Here is a 24,992-nt window from a genome sequence, read left to right on the forward strand (position 1 = left end):
AAACAGATGTTTATTTTTTGTGAATACATGTGGTGAAGGGAAAAAAAACAGCCATTGTCAGCGGTGACATCTGCAGAATGGCAGAATCCACTTCAATGTAAACATGAGGGAGATGTTGTGAAGAGGCTCCCTGTGTCCTCATCTGCACCACAGCCACATAATCAGCAGCACCCTGAATGATGTCTTTGACTAGTCAGCACTTCCATCCGTTGACAGAGTCTTCGAGACAGTTTTTTACGTGACAAAAACACAAGTCTCGCCCTGAAATCTCGCAAGATGATTTGTTCCAGTTGTTGCCTCATTACGATTGACAAAATCAGTGAATCAGCCATGATTTTAGAAATAAATATTTGCCTTGCATTTCCTTTAAGTCAGCTCCAAAACTCCCTCAAACTTCTCACTCAGGTTTTCTCCGCCGTCCTCCTGCAACAGCTCGACTCTTGTGTAAACCTGTGGGCCCTGACACACCAGGCTGATGGTCAGCAGTCAGTCAATGCCAATGTTGGGGCTGTCGGTGAGTCTCTGTGGCCCTAGTTTTTGTTTTTGTGTCCAGCACCAATGGCACACATCAGTACAGTGGATGTGAAGCATGTCAGTTGGATAAATCGCTCTGACTGACTGCTCAGTTAAGTGAATCAGTGCACAAGAGGAGAGGTGAAAAAAACAAAACAAAAGGAAAGCTTTCGAGCCTTTTGCATTAGTGTCCGTGATCTCACCCATTTAGAGGTGTTCCTCATTATGTTTTTGCCTCCATCTCTTTGCCAGTGCCATTTGCCATTTGCTATCAGACATATTTTCAGTAGGATGTGGCTTTATGAGTTAGTTAGTTCGTCGTCAGATGTAGTCTTTGTGGTGTGTTCACCTGCAGCTTTTTTGACCTACACACAGGCAACTAACTAGTCGGCCTGCGTCGCCAGTTGTTTCTTGATGTCAGCATGGGGGTCAGTTTTAAAACGACATCTGAAAAATACAAGGCTCTTTAGCTGCAAAGCAAGTAAAAACCAAAACAATGTGCTAAAAGAGGCTAAAAAGCTCCACAAATCTCAGTGAAACTACACAGTCGGGATATGATAACCTGTGGCTTCTCAGTCATGTGATCCATCATTGACCTGTAAGATACTGGTTATAGACACTTGAAGCATTCAGTACTCAGAAAAAAAAACCAGTTCATTGTGTTAATACATTCAAGATTAAAACTCATCAAAAAGTTTTTTGTTGTTGGTTTTTTTCTTAACTACTTGTAGATGACTGCTGCAGACGGGATGCAGAGCAGCATTGTTTTAAACTTTTACTTGTGTATTTTCGACTTGTCCAGGAAGAATACGGTTGGACATATAGGGTTTCGCAGTCTCAGGGGAGGGACTGTCTCCACTGTCTACTGACGCAGGCGGTGACAGCAATATGGAGCCAGGCAGACGCCACTGCGCATGTCCGCGTGTGCACGGACGGAGAGAGAGACAGACCATAGACAGAGAGAAAGAGAGCGCTGTAGCAAGGGGAAAACTGGCAAAGACAAAGGACCGAACAGTGTTTGGGCAAAAGCAGCGGAGAGTAGACTGAGTTTTCGGACCGGTTTATGACAGCCCGGCTGCGACACCGCCGTCGGGAAGCGGCCAGGTAAGTGCTCGGAGGGAGAAAACGAAGTTAGAAGACGTGAAGGAAGCGCCGTGCTTGTGTTCGCTGATAGACAGCAGTCACGTAGAGCAGCCAGGAGATTAACGCCGAATATCTGCCACTACCACGGATTAAATGCATCTGTACGTGCGTGGTGTCAGAGTATAACATTGGCCGTGTCTCCCGAGTGGACTGTAAGCTCTCTAATGTGTGCGTGTTGTTGTGTGCGGGGCTGTTGTTGTCATATGTCGCTAGCTTACTTAACAACAGCCTGCTTCCTCTCTCCAATCCAAGCTGCTGGAAATGTTTACCTTCTGCTCATTTTTAGAGTCTGCTGACCAAGGGGAGGTTGGATCGGCTTCTAATATGATCTCAGCTATCTATCATTACCAACAACAGCATGAGCATTGTAATAAAGTGTTGTTTAAGGTGTCTGGCTGCTGTTCAGATTAAGAAAAACAGCAGTTATCAGAGGTCATTTCGGGCTCTGCTAACTTCTGTTGGGAATCTGGGCCCATGATTGTTAATTTTAAATGAGACTTTCTCTCTTTTAGGTGTTTTCAGGCACTGCTCAGCATCAGATCCCCTCTCTGGTGTGTTACAGTGGAAGTGACGCTTCATGGTCAGCAGCCTGGGGATGGAAAGAACTGCAAAGCTATAGGCTGTGTGACTGGATGGAAAGAGCTGTCAGCGGGCGCTCACAGATGATGGAGGAAGTGGAAATGCAAAGACAGCAGTGGCAGTTTGATTGATGACACCGCTCCAGTGTTGTTGGAGGAGTGATCTTTCATTTGGGAGCATCTGGAGTATCTGCTTAAGATTTCAAGTTCCGTTTTTTGTTTTGTTTTGTTTTTTTCACCCACGCCCTCCTGCTGACCTTTCGTCACATCTCTCCTTTAAAGCGAAACAGCCATAGGTCTTATTCACCTTGCAACCCCCTCCTCTCGCGCATCGAGAGCCACAAGCCTCCTCTCTTCTCTGAGAGGTTGCCATGGAAGTGGTTGTCATGATGCTGATGTAGCGTTCTGAAGGAAGTAGTTGTGGAGGTAGTGGTGGAGCCGAAGGAGGTGGTGCCGGCGGCGGCGGCGGTGGAGGTGGTGTTGAAGGGATGGGGAGCGCTCCGTATCCAGCCGGTGAGTGGAAGGGGAAGGGGCGAGGCGGCCTGCAAGAGCTGGGCTGCATGCGCTGGAAGGTCAGCAAGCAGAAAGGTGGCGGTGGAGGAGGGGAGGTGGTGGCAGTGGGAGTGGAGGAAAGGAGGTCCAGGGATCCCACGGACTCTCAGCAGCAGCAGCAGCAGCAGGATCTCTCATCCTCCTCTTCCTCCCTCACCCCCCCACTGCCTCCCCAAGCCTCTCTGACACCTCCGGCCATTTATCATGAGAAGCAGCGGAGGGAGCTGTGCGCCCTGCACGCGCTCAATAACGTCTTCCAGGACGGGACGGCCTTCAGTAGGGACACCCTGCAGGAGATATACCAGAGGTGGGGAAGCTGGTGTATCAGTCTATGTTAATAATTACCTTGTGGTCATGAAATGTTGGGGATAATCTGTTGTTGTCTCTCCACAACTTGTTGCAGGCTTTCTCCCAGCACTCTGGTGACACCTCACAAGAAGAGCATGCTGGGAAATGGGAACTATGATGTAAATGTCATTATGGCAGCCTTGCAGACCCGAGGGTTTGAGGCAGTTTGGTGGGATAAAAGAAGGTATGTAAGGCTGATGCTGCAAACTTAAATTTCTCTTGTTACTACTGTTGCACAGTAACGCTTTTATTAATTTTTGAAAAAAATTTCACCCTAGTTTAGATAAATTATTACAACAGCTGCTGAATATCTTAATATCTTGTCATTGGTGTGTTCATAAACCATCACTGTGAGGATCAAACGGATGTTTATTTTCAGTGAATACACGTGGTGACAGGGAGAAAAGTCAAACAACCATTGCCAGCTGTGACATCTGCAGTATAGCAGTATCCACTTCAATCATAGAGTGTAAACATGAAGGAGATGTTGTGAAGAGGCTCCCTGTGTCCTGATCTGCACCTAAGCTACATAATCAGCAGCGCCTTGAATGATCTCTTTGACTATTCAGCACTTCCATTGGTTGACAGAGTCTGCGAGACAGTTTTATCAGCATTTCTGTTTTTCTCATTAACGGGCTTACATGACTGTTGACGACAACAAACTGCCACATACTTGCTTTATCAGTGAAACGTTAATGTTATCAGAAAAGCCATATTCCTGTTTCTCTGTCTTGACCAGAACAGGAACTAAATCAAAGCTGACCCCTGATCTAGTGACAAAAACAACAATAGTGTTCTCTGTTGCTGATTGACGCAGCAGTGGTTGTTCGACCTACAGCATGTGATTACCACGCTTACATTTTTGTCATTGTAAATATATAGGAGGGTCGTGTTTTTAAAACACAAAATGTACAGATTGCCACTTTAATGCACAGTATGAAATTTCTGCTGCTTAAGGGGGCTCTCAGTCAGAAACAAAAGTAGGAAGTAGCATGGGATCATGGGAATTGTTGCCTTCAGTGTCAACACCACCACCAGGCAGAAATGTTCATGGGCGTGGTAAAGTTTTATTCACGTTACATTTAGTCACATTCTCCAGTGAACATTGGTGTTAACATCACTCTTCTTGTCAGTGCATGTGAGTCATACTTACCGGAGACTCTAACAGCCAAAATTAACTACTACATACTGTTGTATTTCTTTAGAAGAAAAAATATCAATATGAGAACATGTAAATAAAGACTCTTTCCACTTATGATAACGATCTTGGTTTCAACATTTAAGGTTTCAGTTCAGGTCATCTTCCAGTATCCTTAAACCCAGGCCTTATATTTACATGTTTTGGTGTGTTAATTATTCATGCTTACCAAAGGTCCTGGAATCAGGCCAGTAGATCACCTTAGCTAGCAGCTGGGAAACCAGCTTTAATGGTTGCAATGTAATCCTTTGGGGAAACTTGGACTCTCATAGTTACGTTCCACTAAAAAGGCTTGTTTTTTGCCACCTATGATGCCACCTGGTGAAGTTAACATTCTAAGTGTATGAAACCTTACGGATATGATTACTCTGTTGATGTCTTGTCTGTTGTCTTCCCTCCTCTAGGGATGTAGGCAGCATTGAGTTGTCCAACGTGACCGGCTTCATTCTGAATGTGCCATCCAACCTGCGCTGGGGGCCTCTCCGGCTGCCGCTCAAACGCCAGCACTGGATAGGAGTCAGAGAGGTGGGAGGGGTCTACTACAACTTGGACTCCAAGCTGCGTAGCCCGCAACCCATCGGCAACCCGGATGAGCTCAGGTGAGAGTGACGTGTTTAAACACATGTGATGTGTGCTGCGACAGCAGTGGTCAGAAATGTTATGTCAACCAGGGTTATGGGATTTGGAATAGTTATAGATTTATCAGTGTGGAAACACCAGATTTTACCCCTTTTAGCTGCAGGGTGGTGATGGTGATCTTTTATCTATTGTATTGGTCTGTTCAGACTGGACCAGGGTAAAATTTATTTATAATGACAGTATCAGCTAAACTGCTATGAAACTTGATTGTTTGATACTAAGCTTAATCAACACTTTCTACAGCTGTAAAACGGCCTTTTAGTTGTTAACACATTCAAGGCTTTTACTGTGAAGCAGCAGCAGGAAGTGTTGAATGTGCAGTAGAGTAAAACAGCAGCACAAATCATCGCTGCTCTGATAACACAGAAGAGGAGAACGGGTCACAAAATAATGTGGCCCCTTTTGTTAGATACGATAGACATAGCTATTATGATGATGGGCAAATTCGTTATAGTTGCCTGCATGTCAACATTAGGGTAATTTTGTTGTTGTTATAGTTGTCATTTCAAACAGCTATGTTTTCTAAAAACCTTGGTGCATGCCTTTACAAAGTTGTTGTTGAGAAGGTGTCAACAGTTGAGAAGGCCGCGAGTCAACTCGCATTTAGTCATTTTCATCACAGCTCTTCTTTTTGATAGATACCTTGTTGTACACAGAATGACGCAGAAGAAAACTTAACAGTGGTGGAAGTAGAGAGGGGTGACTTCTCTGACTGGAAATCTGATAGTTTCACATCACAGATGATGAACAAAAGTGTAAAAAGCGTGGGTCTTACAAGTCAAACAGGAGAGTTGAGTGTGGGATGGGTGTGCTCAACTGACACCAAGTCAGCAGAGGAGTGAATCATGCATTTTTCATATTTGTTAGTAAGGTGTAAGGAATGGAACAGAATACATCTGTATTGTGTGTGGAAATGTGTCTTGGTCTCTCCAAATACATGTAATAACAACATAAAAATAGATAAACAGTGACTAAAATAGACAAACAGGCCAGATCACATTACACATGAAAACAGTTGATATCATGTTCATGGTTTACATCTCATCATTGCAGAAACTACATTAGTAAGAATTTTTATTCTTTATAAACATGAACATGAAAGTATCTGCATGAATGAAGTAATCACAAACACATGACAAATACATATGCCAAAGGCATTCGTCTGAAGTGTCAACTATGAGTCAATTCTGAAAATCCAGAATCAGAAATAGCCTTGGTTTGAGGAAATACACATTTTATATAAAAACATGCCAAGCTAAGCAAATCAGCTGCTGGCAGTAACTTCATATTTAGTTTACAGATATGAAGAGGTATCAGTCTTCTTATCTAACTCTTGGCAACAAAAAGATTGAGTGAATTTCCTTAAATGTCAAATGATGCCTTTTAAAGTAGCAATAATCCATTTTTAAAAGATTGTATATCCAAAAATATATTTTTTATAAAAATATTATATCAAATGACTATGTATAGTCATGTATAGTCAGCTCAGTGGAGTTTTTTTGCATTTCTTTAGCTCATTGTTTGCGACTTTTGCCCTTCAAATTCCACTCCTGTGTAACCTTTTTCCAGCAGCAGGAAAATTAGTCATTATCAATATTGTTCATCATCAAAGGCAAACCCCATGCAGGAGGAAGGATGTGGCTAGTAGCAGCACTTTCGCAGCAGCGACTATGACTGTGTTGACCAGGGGTGAAAATCGGATGTCAACTTTGGAGGGGACAGTGACATGAGATTTTCCTTAAGAGAAATTCTTAAGGAAGACACTGAAAGCAGTGATGTAACTCTGCTAACAAACACCCTGTCAGCCTCTCAGATAAGGAACATTATGTTTGATTGCTGCCCTCTGACTGGCTTAAATTCAAACAGCTTGCAAATACCAGATGATGTTACTCTAGCTAGCTAGCAAATTTCAGCCAGTGTGACTTTTATTTCAATGCAACGAAAATGAAGATTGGTGACAGCTGTAAACATGATTGATTGCAATGAGTGGTAGTGGTAAAGAAATGCCTAACAAATCTTTAGAAGAGGTCAGCCACTAATGACAGACTGTCAGATTGTGAGAGTGGGCAGTGGAAAGTTGGTGGGGGGAAGTGGATCCAACCATTGTGAGGCACACGGGGGGCGTTACAAACTTTTGAGACTTGAAGAAGTTCCATTTCATGTATTGAGAGGACTTAGTTGTGTTTACAGTGGTATATTAGGGGTGACAAATCATATTTTTCCCTGGAATCATGTCCCCTGTCTCCTCTGGGATTTACACATATGGTGCTGAGGTGTGGAGGCTGCTGTAGTTGAGCGACACAGCCATCACGGGCTGCTCACGCAAGCAATGTGGCTCTGGCGGAAAGCTTTTACAAACCTATTGCATACAAGCAAATAACATGTGAACACAGTGGAGTATTAAACAGCTAATGAGTGAGATATTCCCATCTGGAGTTGCTGGAGATCAAAACAGGAGCAAAAAGGAGACTAAATATTGGTGTTACAATTATTAGGTAGCCAACATGACCAGATGTGTTAACACTTTGAGCATAACAACTTTAGAAACTAATACTGTGTTAATTTGTCTTTGCTGCCACTCAGTACCCAGATGTTGAACTTGCAACTTTAAGCAGGTCTACCTTTTATATTGTCGGGTTCGCTTTCTTTCTTTATATAAATTGGCAAAAAAAGATTTGCTCATCCTGCATTTCATCATTATAACTGTGTTTTTCAACTCACCACAGGAAGTTTCTACGCCAGCAGCTGCGAGGGAAGAACTGTGAACTCCTATTGGTCGTCTCAGAGGAAGTGGAGGCACACCAAACATGGCGTTCTGATGGCTAAGGGTTCCAGCAGCTGACCACAGCTCCACCAGGGCCAACGGGCCAATCACAGAATGAAGAGGAGAGGACGCAGACGCGTGCACAGCCAATCACATGGATGCACACTTGCAGATGTATTTTTTCCCTTTTTTGGGTTTTGTTTACACAAACATTGCTGGACTCAATTAAGACGCAAAGCGATGAAGGAGGCAAACACTTACAGGGAGAATCAATGAATCACAGTCCTTTACTCACAACACAGTTAAGACTTATAGAAAGTCACTCTTCTGTTTCAGCTATTCCTGTGTTTTTATATATATGGACTATTTTTCAGTGTCAGTTTTGATCTGTTTATTGTTTTTTTTTTCTTTTTACTGTTGAAGTTTCCAAAGTCATGGGAGATCAGGCGTAATGAAAAATGCTGTGTTGATCTGCCGGTCTCCCTCAGTGATCCTCCCTGCTTCAGTCATGATGTTCGATGATGTGTCTTCGTGTTCCTGTCCTTCCCTTCATGTCGTGAAACTGTCTCTGTCCGTATCCTCCATCCTTCACTTTCACCAAAGCGTGCCCTTCCTTTGCCTCAGTGTCACTAGACCTAACTCCTCCTCCTGCTCCTCCCTGTCCCTTTTTTCATATCACATGTCAAAATCGGTGATTTATCACCTTGCCAAATTCATATTTCATCCACCTCCCAAACACTCCTGGCACAGTCTGAGCCTATACTGTACAGAGCCTGTGCTGACACAACAGTTTTATATGCAACAAAGCAATGCAACACCCAGGCAAGCACTCCCTCTAGTGGAGGTTTGCCTCAATTTCCTTTCAAGGAAGAAGTAAATGCTTCATTCTTCCAGTTTGTTTTAATTATTCACATTCAAATGTAATGGAGAGTTGTTGTAATCAAGGAAAAAACGCAGTTGAAACGATGATCATCTTTCACTAGAATTTAACTGTAACATGGTTTAATGTTTATGAAAATAGAGTGATAAGAAAACATGTTTAAATCATAGATACAATCAAGCTTTCCCTAAATCTAAGTGACAGAAATAGAAATTGGCCATACTTTGTGCAAAGAATACAGCATGGCAGTTAACATTTTGGCCGTGGAAAAAAGCCCTTCTACTCACAGACTCGTTCAGGAGCTTTTGACTGAGTCACTCGTTCCTTACCGGCAAAACAAGGACAATTAATTAGTTGCATTAGAGGTAATCTTTTAAATGTTTAAACCACATTCATTTATAATAGTAAACTGAATATCTTTGGGTTTCGCACTGACAATCAGACTAAAATCGAGCAATTTAGATTGAATTAAATTTACATTAATTTTGTTAAAATTTGATGCAGATTTTTTAATTATTATTTTGCTGACCAAATAAGGTAGAGATTATAAAGATAACCTTGAGTTGCAGCCCTACATTTCAGTATAGAGTTGTGTGGCAACTGAGTAAACTTAAGCAGCTGAAGTCAAAAGCTCCAGAACAAGGGAGTAAGTGATCTTCGAGCGATAATCAATATAAGAGATCATTTTTTTTTATCGTTACTCATCAATAGAACCCACTTCTGCTTAATTAGAGCCACAATCATTTCTTGCACAGTGGTCAAATGACACCACACAGACAGATGACAAAATAAGGGAAGATACTTATGATTCATTGGTAGATTTTTATTTTTTTTTTCCCCCTTTGGCTCCACTCTGGTCCACAGGGTCACCCCTATAGCAGCCCTCTGTAGCACAGGAGCTCAGCTGATGCAGGGTTCCTCTTCTTCCTCTTCTTCTTCTTCCTCAACATCTCTTGTCAAACCTGCCAAACAGCTCTGAGAGGATGTCACAGCTTGTCCCACCACGTCATAAACAGTCAGCAGTGGTCTCTAATGTGCGATGCTTCAGTCTTGTGGAGGGGTTTTGTGGGAAGTTGTCAGATGGAGTGCAGTGTGCCTGAGTAGAGTATAATGTAGAAAAAGAAAAGAGAAAGTTGACAGGTTGTGAGCACGCGTCTAGTCAGATGTGTGTTTGGTTGATAATTGTGAAATGAGCCTTTTGAGAGAGTTTGTAGCTTTCAAATCTATTTGCGTAAGAGAAACTGTTATACTGTACGTGTATTGTCTGAGACAATTGTCAACGACAATATTGGCCTTAACTTGTTTACATAAAAAAATATTTGTTGCTCTAAAAGATTAAGAGGGGCTGTGCAGTTTGACATCATTTCAGGAGATTTATTCCAAAGCATCAAGTTATCGTAAAAATCTAGAGGGAAAACGGCTGAAGCTCATCCAATGTGATGTTTTCACTTTTGCAGCCAAGGGCTCTATGCTTTATTTACGGTTATTTGAAATGGTATGATTTTATAAAGACTAGATCACATGTTTTTCCAATGGTTCATGTCTTACTTTGGGATGATACTCTTTGATTCCAGCCCAGTCCGTAGACCTTTAATGTCATATCTAAGTGAACCTGAATCAAACATCAGAGAGCTTGTCATTCATTTTGCTGAGATACCCAATCACATCGTGGCTAGCATCTCACAGCTGCATTCAACGTTTGATTTTTTTGCCATGACAATCGTTCAGCCCTTAAACTGATTGTCACTGTATTTTGTTTTGTTTTTGTATTTTTTTGCATAGAAATAAAATGCTTATAATGGCACTTTATGTATAAGACACAGTGTGGGTGTTTTTAAATGGGTCATTATTTGCTTGGAAAAAGTCATTGTCCTCTCTTCTTTGCTTAAGTAAAGGGTAACTTCACTAGTTTCACACCTTACTAGTAATATGCATATGTGCAAACATCATTTAAAGCCTTTTGTGGCTCTAGAGGAAGTTGCATGTAATCTAAAAAATGCCTCCAGTGATGTCACTCAGTTGCATTGTGGGTAATGTAGGGACAGGAATTTGATAATTGCATGTCTATAATTCATTATGGATTGTTTAAAAAGAAGCAATCAAAACTGATAGCAGAGCCAGAGCTACCTGGGACTCTACCCACAATGCAGTTAAGCCAGAGTGACGTCATTGAAGGCTGTTCATCTGGTTACACACAGCTGTCTTCGAGCCACAAAAGGCTTTATACTACTTTTGCTAACATTTGCTATAGTGCTCCCCAAGTCCTGTAAATACACTTCATATGTAATATTGGTGGCATTTCCCTTTAAGTACATTTTCTCTGGCACTGTACATATTTGCTTTTTTTATTTTGTGCTATACATTCTAGTTTGGGAACTACTGGATTAACTACAAACTGTTTGTATAAAGTAGCTAAGCGCTCTGCTACCAACAACTAGAGTTCTGTTTTTTTCACACATGCAACAGTATGTTGCAGTAACAGTAACATGTCAGATTGCTCGAATCATGATGATACCTCTCTGCAAAACTAACATAATAATGTCTCTGTTTTTCTACCAAAATTCATTCTTAGATATAAAACTGTTTTCTAGGTCCTCTAGACATACAGACCTTTTATTATGATCTATTTTGTGGCATAGTCCAATGGTTAAATGTTTTGCTTTGTAATCTGGTGAGCGGGGTTCAGTTCTGACAAAGAGCCTATTCTTCATGCTTTCAAAATATTCAGTGTCTAGTTCAACTTCAACTTCAAATCATAAGCAGTCTTAACTTTTCATACCACCCTTTCATTCAGGTAAAACTGTAACTCAAATCCAAAACCTGTTTAAGCCATTTAATTTCTGCAAGTTTAACTGGAATATTAGATTGTTTTAAACCGATTTTAATGAGTTTATAGTGACCCTTGGTATTTATATAACAAGTTACACAGATACAAGTTACCTACGTAGAATTTTATCCCAACATTTTAGGAGCAATGACAGAAACAAAAAACGTTCTAATTGTCCCTGCTCTCCCCTGCTTAAAGGGGCAGTGTGATAGTAATAATGACATTTACAATGTTAATGAGATAAAGATACCATGTCAGAAATATTCCCATAAGTGAATAAACAAGCTACTCTCAAAGGAAAATAAGATCCCCAGAACATAGTTTGAAGCTAGAAAGGTGGCAGGGTCCGCCACATATAGACAAAAGTAAAACAGGATGAAACTGGCATAAAAGAAGGTACTTTTAAGGTAAAATGTACAATTATTAGTCTCTACTTTTAGTTCAGTGCGACCCTGAGTGCCACTGCCAGAGCGTTTTACATGGTAGCGTGACTCCAGCGGGCGGTGTTGTGGATGCTGTGGGTCCATACACTGGTTGAATGATGAGGATGATGAGGCAGCTGACGGCGCGCGCGGACTCATTTTAAGTGGGCGCGCGCTCCGGCAGACGGGCGCGCGCGAAGCGGTGTGCAGATGTGTCGCAGATTTTGTAAAGTCACTGGGCACTCGGAAAGATCCAGTAGGAGGAAGTCTCCCCCGGTTAGTGGGGACCCCCTTAACATGTCAGGGAAACAAGGCGGCTGAGGGAGAAGCGGGAGAGGAGCCGAGAGCAGCACGCTGACACCAGCAGTCCACGTTAGCTCAGTTTGGAACGAAAGACGTTACTTTGACAGTTAAAGAGCCGAGCGGCGGCCGCGTGCACAGGGATGGAGCTGTCAGCGATCGGGGAGCAAGTGTTCGCTGTTGAATCAATCGTCAAGAAAAGAGTTAGAAAGGTAACCCCTGCACGTTTTAACCCCAGTGTGTCAGCCAGCTAGTTTAGCCGCGGGACATGCGAGGGGGACGCATTTTTTTAAAGGATGCTACTTTAGATGCTAATGAAAGCTTGAGAGATTAAATGAGCAGAATTGCGCGGCTAATCTGGTTATCTAATTGCAGGCTGTGTAGAAGGGGGCGGGTTAGAGGAGGACGTCCCTTTAATGTAGCGTGGAGAGTGTTGTCATTACAACGCAGTTTAGCATGTCAGGTGTTTGGTTAAATAAGCTGGAGGAGGACACGGGGTGATGTTCGTTTTGGGCCTGTTTGCCTGCTAATTGGATTTGGGGGGTAAATTACTACACGGTGTTGACAAAAGAGGTGCGCAGCTAGAAATTGTGGTTCCCCCGTGGCGCAGCACCCCCCCTGAAACTCCTGTGTTTACAACTAGTTCCCCCACCAGGGTTACTCGTGTTATGACAGGCTTCTCTCTAGACTATTTAACATTGATTCAACACTTCATGATGAAAAGTGCCTCAAATTATGAAGTATAATGAGTTATAAGAACAGATAAAAATGGAGCACATATTAGCATTCAGTCCCAAGTAGCACCTTAATAATGAGATTTCCAAGTAGTTTGTGACAGCTCTGCCCTAATACAAGATGTTGGGATGCATGACATGGAATTTTTCTTTCAATTACCTGCTTCTCATGGCTGATACTGTTGATCACAAACGAAGTTTACAAAGTTGCTCACTACCACCTCCTGTGCCAGAGTGTGTAGATGCAGTGCCTGTTAAAGCTGCTGTAAGTGATATACTTTTATTGAAATAAGTATTAATAGCTCTATATTTCAAAGTGTTTGGGCAGTAACGGATGTCTCTCCTGCCTTCGTTGATTTGTCAAAAAGGTAAAGAAATGTTTTGGTATCCCTGCCCACTTTATCCAATCAGGACAGAGAACTCCACAAAGAGGCAGTCCTGTCTGTGTGTGAACTCGTAGCGAGTAGGATCCTCCTGTTTCCTGCTTTGTATGGTCATTATCATATTCGTGTGGTGGTGTACAGAGGAGAGAGCGGATCGCTAACTGCAAATTGGGCAGGAAGTTAGCTAAAGTGAGAACAACACTTAAAGCAGCTTTAAGTCAATTAAGGCAATTTGGCTTCCTATTATCAGCTCTCATTATTAGCTTTAATTGCACCGTTACATATGAACAGTTGATGTAAAATTTCCATCAACAGGCCATTATTGTATCAGTCTGATAAATATATTGTGCATTGTTATATTTTCAAATCTCCTCAGTGGTATTTGAGTATCAGTGGTAAATGCTAGAACTGGGCATCAGAATGAAATATCACAATATTTTTAACCAAATATCTCAGTACAAATATTACAGCAATATCATAAAGATGACTATTGATACTTTTACTTTACAAATTATTAACATAACATATTTTTTTTATTTTTATTTTTTTTATAAATAACAAGTTATTGATATCTGATATCACTGTTGTTTTGCAGTTCAGTCTAAAATAACCATCACAATTAGACTTTTTCAATTTAAATGTATAATCATCAGTCCAGGGCCTAATTTAAAATATTATTTTTCAGTTCTTACGCAAGTTTTCTCATAATCCTGTCAGCCAGTGGCACCTTATTTGTCTGCATTGGTGTAATCACTTTATGACTGGAGAATTGGCGCCACCTTATGCTTATCTCAATGAACCAACTTCGTCGTGCAATGGGAATGGATGGAAGGAAGCATTCATTCACTTTCTTTGCAGATTTTCTAGGAATTCTGTAAATATTTGCAATGCAGTTGGATAGAAACTAATGAAGAGAGAGAAGAAATCCTCAAAAATCTTTGTCTTCAGCAAATGACATACATTATGCTTGAGAAATGAGTTAAATGTTAAATGTGATCACCAGAGTCGCTGATATTCAAGCAACTGATTAAGCAAAATAAAATTACAGCACTAATTTACAGAATGTATGCACAAAGTGCATAACACTGACATTCTGCTTTTACTAAGTACATTCACAAGGTGTATGCAACAACAATATGGCAAAATATGCAGTTAACAAAATAGAAAGGTGCTAGTGTGCAATGTAACTCTGTCAATTGAGGCCCTAAGTCTCACCCAAAAGACAGTAGATGCATTTTTGTTGTTTTTTACTGTGTGTGGGGAACTGGGTGAGTCAAATGAAGTCGGGAAAAGTGGTGACTTCACCCTCTGAGAACACGTTTTAGGGCTTGGAATTATTATGGGATGATGTCACCGAAGGATGACTAACTCTGAGAAGCATGGCTGGTGTATGGAAGACATACTGCTCATTTTATATTATCTGTTAATTATAGATATTGCCTGATGGCATGGTAACATCCTCCTACACATAAACTACAAATAACCAGCAAGAGCATAAAGGAATGTAGAGTTTAAATAAGTAAGAAGATGGTTTTCAATATTACCTTAAGGAAGCAATCATTGTTGACAAGCAAGAAAACCTTTTATAGATGTGGATGGGCCAAATATGCACCACATGGGTTAAGGTAGTAATAAAAAGGCAGTGAAAAGCTACAGTAGATATAATTTATGACATTAACCTCTCGGCTGATGCTGCTGTGAAACTTTATGTCTCCACAGGGTAATGTGGAGTATCTGTTGAAGTGGAAAGGTTGGCCTCCAAAGTGAGTATGTAAAATCACTCAGAAGGATGGCTGGATTATATATCGCCTGTGAATGTACATCATGTTCACACTGACATAAGACATGGAATGCTGTTGGATGAGCTAATGTGAGAAGCCATTTGACAGATTGACTCCGAAAAGTACGGAAAATGGTTTTCATGACTTCATGATTATGTGTCTAAACTCTGTTCAGTTTAATGGTCTTATTGGCAACAGAAACGCCCCCATGTCTGGCGCATTTTGTGATTAAAGAGTAAATGATTGGTTAAGTGTGTAGAAGGTACTACCCACTCTGAGTGTTTACTCGGCGTAGAGATACTATGAAGGAGATAAATCTGTAGATGAGTCCATTTTTCAGACAACACACTTTTTTCCAGCAAGAATCCTTTTTAAAATGGAAAATCTTAAACAACAGTGTGGTAATAAACTGATTTAATTCCCCGGTTGAAGGCGGTGACGTGCAGCGTGTTTTTGTATGTCTGGCAGGTACAGCACATGGGAACCCGAGGAACACATTCTGGACCAACGCTTGGTGCAGGCCTATGAAGAGAAGTAAGGCCCCACTCAAACTGCCTTGATGAAAAGCCCTTGCCTGGATCAAGGAAAAGCCCAGAGGGTTTGACACATAGTGGAGCAGGAATGTGCAGAATAAACCACTTTTCTTCTTATATTATATTAATCATAAAGAGCAGCACACCAAGGCCCAGATCCAAGACCTCTGCAGCTGGCAGCAGCATGTGTGTCAGATTGTAACTAAACATCCCAAGACTCACCACAGCCATATTTAAAGGCATTTGTAAGGAGTATGTTGCCTCCCTATTAACTCCAAAGGTGGTCAGACACACATAGGGCCATATTTAGAGGGGAGGTTTAGCTACAGTATTCCTCTAATATGGATGTTATTTTTTAAATGAACAGACTGTGTACTCTGGTGTAGTATTGTCACAAAAATAGATTTTTAGATAGATTTGTCCCTGTCATATCCCAGTGGTATCTAAGATCAGTATTTACCTGGTATTGTAGTATTGTATCAAACTCAGACAGTAAAGTATTGTGACAGTCCTACCCTGGTGGACTGACAGCAACTGGCACCAGATGTTTTTCTCTGGAGTATTAAACGATACCATTAATTTGAAAGGAGGCGTGCACTCAAGTCAGATTTGCTTTAAGGGCACCCTGTGGAGTTTTTTTTTTTTTTTTTTTTTTTTTTTTTAATAAACAAAGCTTTCATTTACATTCAGTGTTACTCACAAAACCACCGTTTTAACTTGGCAGTTCAGAGTCTTCATTGGTTGGTCCCTGTGTGCTTCTCCTTTATCTCTCTCTTTTTTCAACTTGTTTTCTTCTTGTTTTGTTTTAATGATTGATGCCTCTTGTCTTTCCAAATGTGTCCTTTGGGGACAAAGATTGAAAGTAAAACATTTGGTTTACAGTGAGGTATTTGAAATATGATGCCTTTTTGTTTACTTGTTTACCTGCTATTGGTTTTCTTCTTTGCAGTCCTGCTGGTGTTTTTAATCTTGTTACTTCCACAGTGTAATAATGTAAAACCTTAGTCAGAAATGTCATCATTGTGTTGATATGGGTGAGGACAAACAAAACAGAGCTTCACAGTGCTACTAGTGGTCAAACACTCCACATGTTACCTTTTGAGGACAGATGTTTGTTGATAATACACGGGATATGTTTGTGTAATTGTAATCCAGTGGACAAAGAAAAGAGTCAAACTGAGTGTAATAACAGCTCCTAAAATGGTCAGAGAACATGTGTACAGGAGACATTTTGTCATCCGCCTGTTTTTTAACAGTGTGCTTGGCTTTTTAGAGAGCAGAGAGACAGAGCTCTGGGTCACAGGAGAAAAGGATCCAAATCCAAAAGACTTCTTCTGCAGGTAAAGTTTGGTGTTCAATTAAAAAAGTTGAGGAGTAAAGTTTTTTTCTAATCTACAGAATTTATACATCATTTTTTGTTTGGTAATACAACTATCTTTGTTTGCCCCTGTCCAGCAACGTTGCTCTAAACCAATAGTTTGATTTTTCAGTCAAATAATTGATTTTTCACTTAATACAAGTTTTACTTGTTGAGTGTTCTCTCTTTGATATTTACTCAGAATACTGTCTACACCATGGACCTCCGCAGCGCTCACAAAGCTCCTGAGAAGCCTCCGCCTCGCCTGCGACTCTCCTTGACACGCTCTCTGGTCTCTGAGGACGAGGATCAGCCGTACAGTGCCTGCAGGCAGGACCCACAACCGCAACTGGCACATCAAAAAAGCAAACCCAGGAGGTCACAGTTCAAGTGCCTAGACTCAAACCCTCCAAGTCCCACACAAGAGGACTGGGAGGTTGGGGGAGAGGAGGACGAGGAGGAGCAGGAGGAGGACAATGTTGAATATGAGGAGGACAGGGAGGAGGAGGAGAAAGAGGAGTCCGTAAAGGACACAACAGAGAAGAGCGGATGCATTTTAAATCGTAAGTGTGTCAGTCGGTCAGCCAGTAGACTCTAATCAGCATCACGACCCAGTTTACTTGACTCTTTGTGAACCTTCTAGTAGACATATACGGTCTTTTTAGTCAGTGGGCACGCAACCAAAAACATGAAAACTTCCTCGATCAAGAGCTGATTAAAGAGCAAATTATGTAGAGTTCAAAATGTAGACTCAGTAGAGAATCTGTATTTAAAGACTTGTGCGAATATAAATGAAGTGCAACAGTTAGTGTAGAGTCTCTACGAAGATCTACTTACAGTTACACATTCTATAACAAAATGTATCTTTTGGCTTCAACATTTGACACCATAACTGTGAGAATGAAAAGAATGAGGCATTTAAAGGAGACATGTTGTGACAATTTTCAGGATAATGATTTTATTTTGGGTTACTACTAGAATCGATTTACATGTTTCAGTGCTTGAAAAAACACAGCAGCTGCAGCACTGTATTAACCCTCTGTCTGAATCACCACACTTGCACAACTCCTCCCTTTTTTTCTAGGCAGGTCTCTTTGCCTCTGTCTTTTCTGTAAGTGTTTTTTGGCACTTGGCCTGTTTGGTGGTATATGTTCCTATAGCAGACCGGACCTCCCTAATGGAGTCCTCTGCGCTGACTGGACAAAGAGCGTAGGGATACCAGAAAGTTCCTTGTCTTTTACTGCATGAGCAGGGGGAGGAGATACATGGATTATTATTATTAAGCACTCTATAGTGATTTCTCTTTGAATACACAGTTATTTAACACTTATTTTGATAAGAAACTAATGCTAACAGCAGCTTTGATTGAACTTGTGTTACCCTAACCTGCAAAAAGCCACCAGGATAAAGTCAAGGTGGTGCTGTAAAATGTGTGAAACTTTAACAAGAATTTGAAAATGTAAATGGCCAAAACTGGTCCCTTGATCTTTACAAAACCAGATGTGATCAGCTAACAAGCAGTCGGCGCTCAAACTTTACAAAATCAAATCGTGACCTTTAAATCAAAAGTCAAATAAAAGCAGGAAACTGTGGAATCATGATACTCCGAATGATTTAAAGTTGAGACTTCCTTGTAAAAAAAAAAACAAAAAAAAAACTGAGGTTGTGTGCAGACTGTGGCACGTCTGTCACCTCAGAACCACTCAGAGCTGTCTGTTCCTGCCTCCTCTCTGCCTTTGTCAGTTTATAACATCTATCAGAGCAGAGATAATCTATTCAGGCCAGTCCAGGGAGGTTAACTCAATAACAGTACATGTGATATGCTTAATGCAATGCAACTCTACCTTTCCCCCCTTCCAACTTTCTCTCTCTGTGTTCCCGTCTCACTCAGGACAGAGAACAGAGGAGTGGAGCTCCGCTATCAGACCAGACGAGGTCACTGGAGAAGAGAAGCCGGACGATGATGCCTGGAGACCCGTCATCGGTCCAGGGGAGGTGACCATCACAGATGTCACCCTCAACTCCCTCACGGTGACTTTCCGAGAGTCGAGAGTGCCCAGAGGCTTCTTCAGAGAATGGGGCCGGGGGGTCTAAAATAAATAAGTCTGAGTAGGTTGGTGGGGAGGGTGCTGCGAGAGGGAGTTTAAAGGTAATGGTGTCATTGCTGTGTGTGAATGGTCCCTCTCTGTTACCTCTCGCTCTGCTCTTCCTCTCATCAGCTACTTCCGGCCTAGTCAGCAGGTCGTTTACATGCACAGAGTCATGTGGAGAATAGCTGAACTCCAGTCAGTGTTATATTTAGGTTGAGCTGTTCACATTCGGTACAGGTGACCTTGAGTTGCCTTGAGTCAAAGGGTTATTAAATAGTTATAACTGGTTGCGACTCAAGTCGGTGAAATAGGTTGAAACCAGCAGCAGTGAAAAGCTCCGCAGGCGACCTTTAAAGCAGTAACAGAATGGGCCTCAAACATGATAATTATTCACTCTTTAATCTAACATAATGAGTTTGCGTTAGGGCTGCAACTATTTTCATTATTGCTACGTCTGCCAGTTATTTTCACAATTAACGGATTAATCGTTCAGTGTGTAAAACGTCAAATATTTTCAGCGAGACCTAAATTGGGTCTTAAAATTGCTTCTTTTGTCCGACCACAAACAGTTCAAAACCCAAAGACCCTTCATTTAACCAGCAGCATAGACAGAGAGGGATTACAGTAACCCTCTCTCTACATGGCTCTGGGTATAACTTAGTCGAGAGTTGCACCAAACATTTTTTTCAAACGTGTCTGCACTCCCATCTAGTGAGTTTCACTGCCTCTGCCATTGCTGCCGCACTGCAAGCTGATTAGCTCGCTTGTTTATTCAAAGTTTGTCAAACGTGTCGTGATTCTTAACAACATCGCTCTTGACGCTGCACTTCGTTCTTTAGCAATACACCCACCGAGTGTGATGTTTGGTCGGAAGAGCGGTTAGCGAGGGAAAATGTTCAGAACAATTTCAACAATTAAAGAATTCTGAAAGTAGTTGGAAGTTGGGTTGCAGTGGTACAGCATGGGATTCTTATGGTCTCAGAACATTTACAGTTGCAGTGATCCTTAAAGGTTCAGCATGTACGAATCAGCCACCTGTCGGATTCAGCTGCTAGTTAGCTCAGTCAGCGGTGCAACTAGTGATCTTGACTTGGAGCTCAAAGTGGTGTAATGAGAATGGGCAGGGCGGGGAGAACTGGCTAGCACGCTAAATTCATAGATATCTCTGCAAAACAGTATATTTTTGTAGCATACTGTCAAAACTCTTGTTTCTTTACATTTTGTTTAAAATTTTAGTTGATTTTTTAAACCTAAATTCATACATATTTCAACTTTAACAGAATTAAAATTTTAGAATTAGAATTTTTTCAGTTGACGAAAATGTATTATTATAGGATTCTTATTCCTAAACACAATTTATCATGACAGACACTAAACTTGATATAAACTTGAATTTTATTTATTTATTTATTTTTGGTAACATTAATACAGTATAATTCAATACTTTAGGAAAGCAAATAAACACGGTAGGATAATCACTAACTTCGTTTCCCCAGTTTACCTTGAAAACAGTATATTGCTAAAACCCATGTTGGCAACCAGTGTTAGATTGATTTATTGACTGCTCGTTCAGCTTTAGGTTGCATTTGCAAAGTAAATACTTTGGACAGTCCTCTTGAACATAGTGGTACAGCAGTATAAAGTAGCACAGTAGCAGATTTATGACATTTACATTTGGTGACCTCATATCATGTAATGTAAATCAGAGGTAGACGATGAGTTCTCTGTGCATGTAAACATGGCCGCTGTTTCCATCTCTTCCACACTAAATTAACCATCAGTACTGGACTCATACCTATTGTACATACTCCTTACTACAGTGAGGTGGGTTTTTGCTGTCAGTCCCATACTAACATGCGGTGATGTACCTGTATCCTGTGAACACATAGACTGTTACTTCTGTACAACACGTGGCTTAGTCTTGTATGCGTTTCAAACTCCTCCGAGAGCTGATTTGATCCGCCTGCATGCCTTTCTCCTCCAGTACAGTTATAGCGATGCAAACACGCACAGTGTAGTTTCCTCCATCCGCCCTGCTCTTTATCCCAAATCATACCAACACACCATACTAGTGGTGACCGAGTATTGTACCAAAATAACGTGAAAAACTAGATGAGACTTGGTGACAGAATGTATCATGGAATTGCACTGTATTCACTGAACGTCACGAGGGTTTGTGTGTCCATCAGGAGCCTCTTTGTAGAGTTTGACCAACAGGGTAAATCAAATAGTTTACGTCTATTTTATAAAAAAAAAACTCCAAAACGGTTTAATTGATTTCCTACCTTCCAGCTACCTTTCACAAATCAGGAAAATCAGCGTTCCTTCTTGTAATCTATAAATGGAAGCCCCTTTTAAAAAAAAAACATTTTCTCGTCTATAAAAACAGGTGAAGGAAAAGTCTTTGGGATCCTTTTTCCACAGTGAGTTTGAATTCCTCCATGCATTCTGAACACAAGACAGGAATGTTACACTGCTTGGTAACACACAGCTCATGTTTAGGGTGCATGAAGAAATTAAAACTCACCTAGAAGAAAAAAAAATGATTTTAGTCCTATTTACAACAGGGGTCAGTGGTGCCCTGCTGCCTCTTGTGGCCAAAATGAAAATGACAAAAACAAGCAGACAGAAAAATGATCCTTCATCATCAGAATATTTTTCCTACTTTTCTCTCAGGGCTTCCTTATTTATTCAAGTTAACAATGTGTGTCTCCTTTATTTATTTGTTAGGCTGTGTAATAGTGACATGATAATGTGAAAAACTGAACCAAAACTAAAACCAAAAGGAGGATCATGTGAATTTAGAAGTTTTGTCTCAGGACGGTCAGCATCTCTATATGGGATGAATGTAGTAGGTTCTGTACATAACGACCCTGAAGACTTCCCTTCCTGAGGCAATTTTAGCGCTGGTCGGACAAAATCGCCCAAAAATACATTTCAAAGTTTATCTGAAGTGTTAGCAGTCTGTGCCCTCTTTGTGTCTCCACAAAATGATACAGACAAGAAGACTTCAAGACTTCAAAGACTAGCTTCAGATGAAATCTTGAATGCATTCTTGCGTTCAAGAAAGGCGACTATGGTTGGATCTGATTATTAATGACTGGCACGAACTGATGGAATGACGACAGGAAGCTAAACTCTGAGTGTTCGCAGGGGCGCCTGACTGCTGTTATGAGACAGTTCAGAAGAAATGTGAGCCTGTCCACTAAGGGGTGGGTAGCAGTCAGAAACAGCCAGGAACCACTGCTCTGTGTCTTGGATGTGGACTTACTAAAAACACTTGAATACACCAACAAGAAGAGAATATGTCTGCCAGCTATGTCATTATGGCATAAAGATGAACTGCATGGCTGTAATGCTGTATAAAATTAAATTAAAACAGAATTCAGTCATTTTGCAAACAAAAATCAATGTGGATAAAGATATTAAAATAAGTATCTGAGTCCGAAAGCATAGGAATTTCTAAAACTGCAACTTCGTGACAACAGTGCGAGCTACATGAGAGATAAACTGCTGTTGCCTGGAAGGTAGGAAGTCGATCGGAAAAACTGTCATTATGGTTTAAAAAAGTGGTCAGCAGTGGTTTATACAGTATATGCAATCTGTAGTTAATGGGCTAAAAACTAACCAACATGACCGCCATCAATCAGACAATTAGAAACAAATGATAATAATAAATTATTCTAAATAATTATATTAAAGCCATTTTACTCATAATGGCGCATTTTGAGATCACATAAACTTAAAGTAAAATATTTCCCATCGGTTTTACAGACTTGTTTCATGCAACTGTGTTCAGGGATAAAACTGCAAAGTCACCAATCTAAAGCATAAAAAGCTCAGCCCTGAACCCAGCGTGTCCAGTATATCTGTCTAACCCTGCTGGCTTCCTGCCCAGTGGACACAGAAGCTGAGCGTGATGTGTCACGTCGGTGGAATCTCCCACGGTGGCGTCCCGTCGGTCCTCAAGTTGTTTGTCCCACACTGAGGGCGATGGGTAAGCGTCTCGTGATTCCGAAAACAGTCTCTGTGTGACGTGAAGCCGCAGGGAATGGAAGTGCCTGATGTCGCATCATTTTCATCCGTACGGCTAATGCCTCTCTTTATCCTTTACACACACACACACACACACACACACACACACACACACACACACACACACACACACACACAGAGTAAACATGAATACCGTCTCAGCTTATTTGGCTTCTGTATGTCTGACTGCACTGTTCCTCCACTGATGTTATGAAGACTTGAAATGTGAGCAGACCTTAAAGGGGAGGAAGATGGAGGGAGAAACATGTATTTTTTAAGTCGTTATTTTTCTACATTTACCTGAATGTATATTTATTGTTTCAAGACACCTGTGTTTTTTGTCGCGCAGATGACTGAACAGAATAGTTTTTATACAGTTTGTGATAACCTCTGAGCTGATGCCATATTTAAATGTACTGACATGACAAAACAAGCACCTGGATTTGACGTCGCCTAATGTGGTTGCTTGTGCTGCTTTTCGTCCACCACTGAGCGAAGAACCTTGCACTTTATTGTGATGTAAACCTGCACATTACCTGCTCCGCTCCATTAAGTGTCATTGTGTATAGAATATTTCTATGGTAACATTAAAATAAATGTTGCTCATGTTTAATATCATTTTAATCCACTTTGTTCCATTATTGTTCCTGTTCTGCAGTTCTCACCTTAAAGGTCCCGTGTGAGGCTCATTTTCAGGTTCATGCTTTAACATTCAGAAAACACATTATTTTTCTCTGACTGTATATCACTCCAGCACCTCTATTCACCCTCCGTCTTCACAGTCCTTTTTAGTATGCATCTCTTTCAGACCCCAGTCCCAAAAGGCCCTGTCTACTCTGATTGGTCAGCTCTCACAAGCCTGAGCAGGAGTCGCCTAACGTGTTTCCACATCAGCACCCTGGTGTTCAACCAAGGCCATGGGGGTGGCATGGTTGAGGGCAGTGACTGTGTAGTCGTGACGTAATCATAAACTTACTTAAGTTCTAATGGCTTATTTAAAGGCAAAGTTTTGAAATACAGCCTGTGTGCATTTCTCTGTGGATTGGTTGACTCAGGAGCTGTTTTGATACTGTCTCTGTAGCTAAACAGCACGTAGACCTGCTTTATAATCAACAAAAAGAAATCTCACTTTTCACAATATGGTTCTTTAATCACACTAAGGGACTATACACAAACAATGAGTGGACGTGCGAAGAGGGAGAGGCTTACGTATTTTGATTGTTTGATGCCAAGTTGAAAAAATGTGATATATAATGGCAGCTGATAGTAGCTCAGCTGCTAGAGAAGGTCGACCAGTGATCGGAAGGTCGCTGGTTCGAATCCCGGCTCTGGACAGGGTTGAGCTGCATGTTAAAGTGTCCTTGAGCGAGATGCTGAACCCCACATTACTCATCAGTGAGGGCCCTGCGATGAGCTGGTGACTTGTCCAGGGAGTACCCTGCCCTCGCCCTGAGACAAGGCAGGGATTGGCTCCAGCAGCAACACGACCCCATGGAAAGGGATAAGCAGCTATGGACAATGACATGACATGACATAATGGCAGCTGATTTTGAACAAAATAGTAACTGCTTGGTTTTATATTTAGGTGCAGATGAAGAATTCAGAACAATTTCACAAATTACACTACTACATTACACTGTGCAATCAGCATTTACAAGCTGATATGTTAATATTAAGTTGAAGTAGAAAACTTGTCTATTGGCAGTTAAGTTATATTTTTTCATGAGTATTTGATAACCACATTTGAGGAATCATTGCAAAGGATGCGTATTTATGTATATTACTTGTAAATGATATCAGCCTGTCAATTGATTTTGCAAATGTTTTACTCCCCTTTGCGATGTTGGCCTGAAGAAATCCTGCATCGGTCAGGCTCTAAATTGCTGTAGTTATTTAATAACCTGCAGAAAATATC

General features: G+C 41.1%; 2 protein-coding genes and 1 long non-coding RNA gene across 3 annotated transcripts; 2 read left to right on the top strand and 1 right to left on the bottom strand.

Moving 5' to 3' along the window:
- The first annotated feature begins 1,405 nt into the window (after positions 1–1,405).
- On the top strand, positions 1,406–10,433 carry josd1 (Josephin domain containing 1). The gene is made up of 5 exons (XM_037081320.1): positions 1,406–1,617; positions 2,169–3,093; positions 3,190–3,318; positions 4,737–4,931; positions 7,698–10,433. The coding sequence occupies exons 2-5, from the start codon at positions 2,723–2,725 to the stop codon at positions 7,795–7,797; spliced, it is 795 nt and encodes a 264-aa protein (XP_036937215.1). The 5' UTR covers positions 1,406–1,617; positions 2,169–2,722; the 3' UTR covers positions 7,798–10,433.
- On the bottom strand, positions 9,423–13,715 carry LOC119009754. Its single transcript, XR_005071815.1, has 2 exons — positions 13,059–13,715; positions 9,423–9,711 (listed from the first exon to the last, which is right to left on the bottom strand). It is a non-coding gene; the product is annotated as an uncharacterized LOC119009754 (long non-coding RNA).
- Positions 11,977–23,695, top strand: cbx7b (chromobox homolog 7b). Its single transcript, XM_037081319.1, has 6 exons — positions 11,977–12,376; positions 15,001–15,044; positions 15,531–15,596; positions 16,869–16,935; positions 17,155–17,515; positions 18,844–23,695. Exons 1-6 carry the CDS (start codon positions 12,308–12,310, stop codon positions 19,044–19,046), a joined length of 810 nt encoding a protein of 269 aa, XP_036937214.1. The 5' UTR covers positions 11,977–12,307; the 3' UTR covers positions 19,047–23,695.
- Positions 23,696–24,992: the final 1,297 nt, after the last annotated feature.

The sequence above is a fragment of the Acanthopagrus latus genome, chromosome 20 (genome assembly GCF_904848185.1).
Source record: "Acanthopagrus latus isolate v.2019 chromosome 20, fAcaLat1.1, whole genome shotgun sequence".
NCBI classification, from domain to species: Eukaryota; Metazoa; Chordata; class Actinopteri; order Spariformes; family Sparidae; genus Acanthopagrus; species Acanthopagrus latus.

Coding starts and splice junctions, on each gene's coding strand:
- josd1 (XM_037081320.1), top strand. CDS start 2,723: ATGGGGAGCGCTCCGTATCCAGCCGGTGAGTGGAAGGGGAAGGGGCGA. Junction 3,094..3,189: donor CTGCAGGAGATATACCAGAG/GTGGGGAAGCTG, acceptor AACTTGTTGCAG/GCTTTCTCCCAGCACTCTGG. Junction 3,319..4,736: donor GTTTGGTGGGATAAAAGAAG/GTATGTAAGGCT, acceptor TCCCTCCTCTAG/GGATGTAGGCAGCATTGAGT.
- cbx7b (XM_037081319.1), top strand. CDS start 12,308: ATGGAGCTGTCAGCGATCGGGGAGCAAGTGTTCGCTGTTGAATCAATC. Junction 15,045..15,530: donor TGGAAAGGTTGGCCTCCAAA/GTGAGTATGTAA, acceptor TATGTCTGGCAG/GTACAGCACATGGGAACCCG. Junction 16,936..17,154: donor CCAAAAGACTTCTTCTGCAG/GTAAAGTTTGGT, acceptor ATATTTACTCAG/AATACTGTCTACACCATGGA.